General features: G+C 37.1%; 1 protein-coding gene across 1 annotated transcript; it reads left to right on the top strand.

The window, feature by feature from the left end:
- The first annotated feature begins 20 nt into the window (after window positions 1–20).
- Window positions 21–9,624, top strand: LOC116300088 (uncharacterized). Its single transcript, XM_089038006.1, has 10 exons — window positions 21–196; window positions 635–874; window positions 949–1,350; window positions 1,435–1,700; window positions 4,728–4,773; window positions 5,646–5,739; window positions 6,406–6,959; window positions 7,764–7,997; window positions 8,070–8,471; window positions 8,824–9,624. Exons 1-10 carry the CDS (start codon window positions 139–141, stop codon window positions 9,099–9,101), a joined length of 2,574 nt encoding a protein of 857 aa, XP_088894132.1. The 5' UTR covers window positions 21–138; the 3' UTR covers window positions 9,102–9,624.
- Window positions 9,625–9,687: the final 63 nt, after the last annotated feature.

The following is a 9,687-nucleotide window of genomic DNA, read 5'->3' as shown; positions in this document are numbered from 1 at the left end:
TTTAGACTTTATATTGATGCTAAAGAAGTTGCTACAAAGATCTTTGATACCAGTGAGGCGTGGTATCCTCCAACGAGAGACACGTACGAGATAGGTGATGATGGGCATGCGGATGAACACCAGTTTCTTGGCTCAGTCATGGAATTGTACATCGTCGATGGTGTCTTAAATGCAGAACAAATAAATCATCTCAGAGGTGAGAACTATAAAATAAAGGAAAGGCGTGCTTAAATCATCGTCGGGAAATGGTTTCTGGTGAACTATTGAGAAAATCTTAAAAGATTCGAGTATAACATTAGTGTAAAATGGGGAAGGTGTGATGAAGTGAATAGTCACGCAAATCACTTTTAAGTGATTCTTTGTTTAAAAACAAAGAATTATATAGTAATCTTAAACATGAAGTGTTTTATTAATGGCTGCAATGAAGATATGTAAACTAGAGTAGTGTTAAAGGAGTGTCACAGGCTCAAGATTCAATAGTTATACGATGCCTTCTTTCTCGTGGTTCACTATGGAATATTCCACTTGTTACTTAAATGTCACTAGAAAGCATTGTATGATATTAACATACCAATGAAATGCCAATGCCACATATTTAATATCCAATTATTCTCCTTCTCATTTCCTTGCTCAGGTTTCCCTGCTGAAATCACCACTCCAAGCCTTGTAAACAACACGTTTGTGTATACGAATGAGACAGTGAAATGTCAAGCCAAAGGTTCACCTACTCCATACGTGGCCTGGGTACGCTCAGGGGTAGTGCTAGTAAACAAGACATCTACTGCAGAGATCACTATCACTGAGAATAATGGCGAGTACGTGTGTGTTGCTTCCAACCGTGAAGGAACAAAGAACATGACCCTTATGGCAAAAGGTAAGCAACGCTTTTTCTATTCAAGCATTTCTTATGTGAAATTTGAAATTTTAAAATTGGATGTTTTAAAACAGCTCCTCTTCATCTTTGCCATGACTACCGCATCCTCAGTGACGTGTCCAGGGCTGTCAACCACATCTACCACTCATCTCAAGTCAAGAACGATAACACAGATATTGACCTTAACAAGTGGTATCGTATCCAGAGCCCATCTGGTAATCAGTTACCAACCACGTGTGTCCCACAGAACAGGTGTGGTACCCAGGCCCCTGGATGGTTGAACGGAGCACATCCAAGCATCCAAGAAGGAATTGTCAAGAGAACTGTCTGCTTTCACTTCAACGGTGACTGCTGTTATCAGAACACCGCAGTACACATCAGGAAGTGTTTTGGATATTACGTGTACAAGTTCAGCGGTGTGCCTAAGGTATTACCTGGTCGATACTGCATTGAAAATCAACAACACGACAACCAAGGTAAATAATGTTATGATCAGGTTTAGAATATCTTGCACTGACTAGTTCTCTTAATTTGTCTTTCAATCTTCTATTTTTATGTAGACCATCCTGACACAATGTTTCAAGCAATTGACGAAGAAGTAGGTTCCCGCCTCATTGGTCACGTAATTCATGCAGATACAGGCGTGCAGGACGTGTTTGTTTGCATGAGCTACTGTCAGTTGTACAATGGTTGTAAGTCATTTAACTTTAGCAGAGAGAAAAAGATCTGTGAGCTGAACAACGCCACACGAGGGGAACATCCAGATGCCTTCCACAGGAAAATCTCATTTGTTTTCTACCAGGAAGTTAGTGCATTCACTATCACAGTTCACTAAGGACACTTCTATGTCTGCTTAGCTAGCCTTACGTTATTGCACATGTGCAATGAGTGTGCGGGCGGCCGACAATTAGCAGGCACCATCCTTAAAAAGAGAAGTCTTTCGTAGTAAACAGAAAGTTCAAAAAATTAAGCCAATTTTAAGAAACAAGTAGTCGTTATGTAACAAATTTTAGGAAAATAAGAATCTTAGATTAGATCATTGTTATATTAGCCTTTCCAGAGTCATAGAATTGCGTTGCATAATGGGGCTGTTTTGAGAGAAGCTACCAAGTTCATCAATCAGTTGGCATTCTATGCATTAAAAGAATTTAAAAATTAACGTACACTACAATTAAAGTTTCGTAAATGAAGTTTCTTTAACTTTTCACTACTAGCAAGTGAAAAAGAAGCCATAAAAGCATCACAGCGTCCCTAAAACAGCCCCATGATGCAACGCGTTCTGCAACTCCGGAATGGCTTATAACGACGCGCCATTAGTTGATTTTTTATGTATTCAATTTTGTACTTATAGTTGTAACCAATGCTAAGGTTGTAGTTCAGGTTGTGCTGGAAGGTACGGCTTAAGTAAGGGAACTTGTACTAGACCAAAGGAAAGTCTGCCTGCGTGACAGTCGCACCTATTGAGGAAAATCTTTCTGGTCGACCTGGCATCGTATTTATTTAGGTAGCACAAAATTTTTTAAAAAATTATTTTAAAATGCCAGACTAACGCGATAAAGGCCTTTTTCAACAATCTGGAGGTAAAAGGTTTTTGATAAAAAAACACATGTAGTGAATATTTGTTTTATCAGAATAAAGATTGTCATTGTAGCATGTCTTTTAATTTTCATGCAAACTGAACATTGATTTTCCACTGCTGCCAGTCAAAAATATGAAAGTACCTAATGATTAGTTTTGAATGTAGGCAGCGAAAAACCAATTTTACTACAAGGCTATTGAAATGTCTGAGGTTCAATTCGCAGAATACTGAGAATTGTAGTAAGCAAATCACAGTAATCATTATATTTGATTAATGGTAAGCAGGGGCCCATCAAGTGTACCACCTGGCCTGGTTATACGAAGGGCGGATGGAGATATCCAATGGATAAATCTTATCCAATGGATAGATTTATGGGATAACATCATCTACTTATCCACTGGATAAGCATTTATTCGTTGGATAGTGCTATCCACCCTTAGTACAACCGAGCCCAGGAAAGATTGTTGACTTAGTTTATTATCAACTTTAACTCACACCTGCCTGTTTATGTTATTCAAAAGGAGGGATCCGAACAGAAGAAAAATGACAAATCTTCTCATTGGTTCAATCACTGATGGTTTTACATAAGCAACAATATGAGAGACCTAGGTGTTAGTTGATATGAATTAAGTTTTCTTAATCAAGACATAAAATCGACACCTTGACTCATTTAAAACTCGTTAACTAAAGTATTTAATCTATGGATGATTAAAAAGAACCTTAACGGACTTGAAAGTACAAATATTTTTTTGTCAGAATACCATCTGCGAAAACAACATCTCGTTCTACTTTTGGTGCTCGCAGGCTTACGAAAAAAAATCGTAAGAGAATCAAACAATGGGATGGTTTCCATTAACGGTAAGTCAGACCATCAGATGTCTAGATTGTTATACCCTCGCATGGATCCATTTTTAGATTGTTATTTGTTATATATTATTTTGGGTTTCCTTTTCAAAAATACAAATAGTACTGAGAGGATTTCGTGCTACAGCACCGAAAACGTTCACTTTGACATTTGAAACAATGAAAACAACAAGAATAAAAAACAAACAAAAAACAAACAAACAAAAACAAAAAAAAAAACGGAGGCGAAGAAAGTGTCCTTGATGTGTGTAGAAACCGGGACGGCTTTGCGTGTAATTAAGGGGGATTTTCCGGCTTCTACTTTCTCTCTCACACACACAAAAGGAAATCATATTATGAATTCGGGGGAAAAGGAGAAGGAAAAGGGAGAGACAAAAGAAAAGAAAACAAAGGAATATCGATTGAAAATCTAAAAAAATATGTTATTCTACTAAATGGCCTATAAACATGTTGCTACCATGGAAATGGAATATTAATTTGTGTGACTAGCCGGTATACTTGAAGTTTGATCAAATAACACCCGTGTAGTCCTAGAAAAGAGTTTGATATAAACTTAACCAAAAGCTGTCGTTCCCCTAATGGAAAAAATCCCGAGTTGGCGAGTCCATACAAAGCATGAGGGCTTTCCTTTCAAAGGTACATGAACCAATGACATGAATCAATCAAGGCATGTATGTTAGAGAGCGAAAGCTTTACAAGAAAAACAGTGCAAGAGTTTATAAACTGTCTATAGCTGACTGTATATTCAGTTAATGGTTATAGAGCCTCAAGTATCACGATTGCTTTGTTTCATTTCAGGTCATACTGAATTCTTTTTCCCCCTGAAAAAAGAAAGCATAAATTACCATCGTGGCTTAGGACTTAATGATGTTTCTCATGCCACTTCAACGCCTGGACAAAAACGAAAATAAGATAATTCGATAGTTAAATGACAATAACGTGTTTAACGAAGACCATCACATCCACATGCGATCTGGTCTTCCATTGGACAGCGATTTGCGATGATTACGTGATAATAATAATAATTTTTATATTTATAAAGCGCGACTTTAACATGTGAATATGATCAAATGCACATTATCACATGACTTCTTTAAGCAGTTTGTAATCATTCTCCAGAGAATGAAAAAACAAAAGATGTAGACGCTATGATTCTTTTTGAAACCGGGCAAACGTTTGATCGTGGAGATGTCGGCTAAACAAAGACAAAGTTAGGAACAAGCAATTGCCATTGCCATAGCCATTGCCACTGATTACTATTACCATTACTATTACCACCACCACCACCAACAACATTACCATGGCATTACCATCACAGTTGCCATGACAGCTGTCATTATTACCATACTCATCGTTACGTTATCATTTTCATTTTTTTTAAATCCATTCTTTGTTCATTTTTCTTTGCAGGCACTTTGTGTAGTGATTATCGTAACATTAGATAACCAAGTTCAAGGTATGATTGATTAATCTTGTCCCGAAAAGTGCCCCTTAAATGAAGCGGGATAAACTAGAATCGTTGATGAAGTTTGACAAAATTTCGAAAAGTTCAGAAATGTCTCTTTTCAGGGAATTTATTTCTTGTTTATTTCTCGGGATTTCAAAAGGTGTCTGCTTTCACCTCATTAAAAAGGCAATAAATCAACCCAAAACTTTTGCAAGGGGACTCAGGGGATTTTTTTCTTTGGAATTTCTAAAACGACAGGCAAAAAACAATCTTTTGTGTATGTACTTCTATTGTTATCGTTTGAGTACGATTTTTGCCTTATTAAACAAAATGCTGAATTTTTAGCTTATTCTCAAGTTTTGCTTTAAATGATTTAAGCTAATTATCAAACAAAATGCTTAATGTAGATGTCCTGAGAAAATTTCTTTCGAACTTTTTTATTTTATTTTCTTAAATTTTGAGTTTTTAATTTTTTGTGTGCGAAACTTGGTTTCCGCTATTTTTCTTTCCAAAACTTCTCAAGTTCGCAATATTCATTAATATATAGAGGATATTACATGGGCGCGCGGAGATACGCAATTTATCTTCTCGTGTTGAAAAGATCTCTCACAAGTGAGCGCAGCGAATGGAATGAGCCGTTAGTAGGTTCTGTATGCCATATATATTTCTAAGAAAGCTTTCTTTATTACTTTTTCCTAAAGTAGTCAGTCACCCTAAGTAAATCTATCTAAAACTTAAAAAACTTTTGGATCTTGCTTTACCAAAACTCGTTTTGGTGTTTAGCCTTGACTTTCCCGTCCATCCGCAACGATTGCCAAAAAGAAACGGTAAAATACGGTCTTGATGTTGGATCAATCTAACTTGTGTAACTTGTCTTTGAGGTTTCGATAAGGTAGCATCGCAACCGCCACCACCACCGCCAACAATAAGAACTCTTGCACACTGGACACTGAATGGATCGGAAGCGAATATAACGTAAGCACAAAATCGCTTAGCGCAGGTTTAAAAAAGGGGATTTCTCTTTTTAAATGTTTGTTGTTGTCGTCGCTGGTTGTTGTTGTTGTTGTTATTTTAACATGTGTTATAAGGAATACGTTTAAAATAACTAGTTTCGTAGAACAATTCTGTACGACACGTACGTACGGATAAAAAAGATCTAACGAGGTGTCATTAATTAAGGTATTAGAACTGGGTTGTGGCTGGAAAAAAATCTCCATTTTTTAGTAACTAGTTAGCTTGTTTATGATAATATGAAGCCATGCAATCGATTTCTCGTCCTATTCCGCTACACTTCATTACAAAACGTAGTATTTCAATTTATACAAGTAATTATAAGATAGTGACAGGATGTTAAACCTTGTTAGTCTCTCTTGATTTCGGATATGTTCTTGCCATGTCTTGGCAACCGGCGTATTTTGTGCTTAGCTCTTCGTTGTTCTAAATGGTTTTCTTGCACGCGCGGGTCTACGGCTAATTATGATAAAGTTAGACTCTTTGGATAAGATTTTCGTGCTTTTGAAAGAATAATAATTTTTTATATTTTGGGAATAGCTTTAAACCCGAGGCAATATTGACTTATTCAAAAATAAAAGGATTTGACCGAACAGTTTTTAATAATCTTTTTTATATTAATCATTGCAGCCTCCACGGTGGACCTACCTTTGTCGAAGGTCGTTATCCAGGAAGAAAAGCCATCAACTTCAACCAACCATCCAACTGCTTTGCACGAATTCCTAAAGTTGAACTTCGTGGCAAGAGTTTCACCATTGCTCTCTGGGTTAAAGTGAAAAAAATCCTTGACGATAGAGTACAAGCAGTATTTAGTGACTGGTACGATCCATGGAACTTCTTCCTTGCAGTCCATAAAACTGGAATCATTCAGTTTGTTCGCCATTCAACAGATGAAGGCTGGTACGGTCCTAGTTTGGAAAGCAAGTCCACAATCAACGTTGGCAAATGGTTTCACATTGCGGTTACATGGGATCAGTCAGGAGGTGTTAGCAAACTTTACATTGACGCTAAGGAAAAAAATACTCTTGCCATTGACAAAAGTAGAAGGTGGCAACGTCCAACGAGAGACACTTACCAGATAGGTGATGATGGCCATACAAATGAACACCAGTTTCTTGGCTCAGTCATGGACTTGTACATCATTGATGGTGTGTTAACTGGCGAACAAATAAATCAACTCAGAGGTGAGAACTAAGTGTGCCGGAATCCGTTAATAGATTTAAAGTATGGTAGTGTAGCAGATCATAGTTAATGGAGTGAAATGGTTTGGAAACTCCATAGAATAAAGGTATTGTTTTGCGTTTGATGTTGAACCGTACCATCACGTGATACTAACCGTGCACAACGAACCGAAGCAAGTATGGCTGAAAATACTGATTTCCTAATAATTAATAAAAAAATATTTAAAAAGCCTAAAAAACAATTAACATGCAAATGTAACTATAAATAGATACATATATATATATATATATATATAATTATGGATTATTGCCGCCCTTCGGCAGTTTTTGTTTCTTTTCCAGCCAATAATAATAAATAATAATAATAATAATAATAATGTCTTTATTTTTAAAAAAAATCTAAACTTTATAGATATACAGACGTAAGGATAAATAGAACATATACTAGTTAATAAAGCGTTACTAAAAAGTTACATAAACCCAATCTAAGGGATTGAATTCAACTCTAACGTAAACAGTTATTTTCACTCTCGGGAGTCTTATTTACTCTAAATAGACCCCTTGCAGCACTTTGAAATGCAGCTCAATTCGGGGGACAAAACAATATGTTCCAATTCTCAGGAGATTGGGATTCTTTTGTTTTGTCCCCCAGATCGAGCTGCTTTGATGTCATATGCAAGGGGTCTATATAGTGGAATGTTTAAAGCTCCAAAATAGGAGACATTCTGTCAACTTTTAAGTTCAACTCCATTTTTCGAGTACAATTGACCCCCTTTGATAAACACCTTATGTTATTTCCTTGCTAAGGATTTCTTGAAGTTACTCCAAGCTTCCAGAACAACACGTTCGTGTTTACGAATGAGACAGTGAAATGTCAAGCCAAAGGTTCACCTACTCCATACGTGGCCTGGGTACTCTCAGGGGTAGTGCTAGTAAACAAGACATCTACTGCAGAGATCACTATCACTGAGAATAATGGCGAGTACGTGTGTGTTGCTACCAACCGAGAAGGAACAAAGAACATGACCCTCAAGGCAAAAGGTAAGACCACGCTTTTTTTCTATTCAACTTACAGCATTTCTTATTTAAAATTTTATATTTTAAAAAACACAGCTCCTCTTCATCTTTGCCATGACTACCGCATCATCAGTGACGTGTCCAGGGCTGTCAACCACATCTACCACTCATCTCAAGTCAAGAACGATAACACAGATATTGACCTTAGCAAGTGGTATCGTATCCAGAGCCCATCTGGTAATCAGTTACCAACCACGTGTGTCCCACAGAACAGGTGTGGTACCCAGGCCCCTGGATGGTTGAACGGAGCACATCCAAGCATCCAAGATGGAATCGTCAAGAAAACTGTCTGCTTACACTTCAACAGTGACTGCTGTTATCAGAACACCACGGTACACATCAGAAAGTGTTTTGGATATTACGTGTACAAGTTCAGCGACGTACCTAAGGCATTACCTGGTCGATACTGCATTAAAAACGGAAGGCACACCAGAGCAGGTGAGGTTTTTATAGTGTACTTGGGCAGGTATTTTGAAACTCCCTATTCCGTGGCGTTTCATCAGGATTTTAGCTAGATATTTTCAGTTTAATTTTTTTTCAATGTTGGTTTTCCTGTGGTAACTGGCCAGCGCTGAAACATTGAAGAACGTAGAACGTACGATGAGCGTGTGTGGCCGTAATGTAGTGTTATCTAATTTTGATTTGATTTTGGGTTACCAATTTATCAGTTAAAAAGATGATCTCATGTGCAAATAAAAGTCCGAATTTGATCAAGCAGTTCGACTAGGAGCTTCATTTTAGTAGTAAACTCTGACGGCAGCCACATTTATATACATTTTGTTCCACTTAGATCAACCCGATACAATTTTTCAAGAAGGCGAAGAGGGCGAGGGCAGCAGAATTATCGGTCACGTGATGTACACGGAAGGAAATGTCCCGGATGTTTTCACCTGCATGAATTACTGTCAGTTGTATAATGGTTGTAAGTCATTTAACTTTAGCAGAGAGAAAAAGATCTGTGAGTTGAACAACGCCACAAGACGGGAACACCATGATGGCTTTCACAAGAAAAGTTCATTCGTTTACTACGAGAAAATGAGGTTAACGATGTTTATTAATCATTTGTAACGAAACGAAATTATCAAAAAACGATCCTGGGTAGCCACTTAAATTGGTAAGAAAGTGAGTTTAAAGTTGTGTTATACCAAGCCGTATCAACTGCACACTACGAAAGGTTTAGCAACACTGAGCATGTCTGGGAAATTATCGGGAACATGGAGAATGCGGCAACTACTAAACGTACAACATTCTTAGACTAGACCGTGCCAATAGTATCATCATTTCAAAGAAGTGTGAGTGCTTTTAAAAGTGCTTTTAAAAGTGCTACCGTAGCTACCCTTTTATTTAGCTAAGTTTTTCGCCATGTTTTTCTGACTGTGCAATACTAACAAACTTTTCCCAAATAAAATTGTCGTTCGCGTGATCATCAACTCCATATCCATATTTGTTTCCATGTTTAAAAAAATAGTTTGAGTTACAGGGTTAATATAATTGGCCCATCCAAGGGACTGAATGTAGTCATTACATTTTTTCTGATTTTAAGGGCGCAAATATAAATATATAATATAAATATAACTATAATCTTTACTAATCTTGTTACATTGTCTTGCTTGCTGGATGGCCGATATAGATTATTAGATAGATTAGATTATTT

The sequence above is a fragment of the Actinia tenebrosa genome, unplaced genomic scaffold, assembly GCF_029948245.1.
Source record: "Actinia tenebrosa isolate PJP-AT-01 unplaced genomic scaffold, QUT_ActTen_1.0 PGA_scaffold5__44_contigs__length_20552954, whole genome shotgun sequence".
NCBI classification, from domain to species: Eukaryota; Metazoa; Cnidaria; class Anthozoa; order Actiniaria; family Actiniidae; genus Actinia; species Actinia tenebrosa.
The sequence above is the reverse complement of the archived record's forward strand: the minus strand, read 5'-3'. Positions and strand labels throughout refer to the sequence as shown.

Coding starts and splice junctions, on each gene's coding strand:
- LOC116300088 (XM_089038006.1), top strand. CDS start 139: ATGGAATTGTACATCGTCGATGGTGTCTTAAATGCAGAACAAATAAAT. Junction 875..948: donor CATGACCCTTATGGCAAAAG/GTAAGCAACGCT, acceptor GTTTTAAAACAG/CTCCTCTTCATCTTTGCCAT. Junction 1,701..4,727: donor TTAGTGCATTCACTATCACA/GTTCACTAAGGA, acceptor TTTTCTTTGCAG/GCACTTTGTGTAGTGATTAT.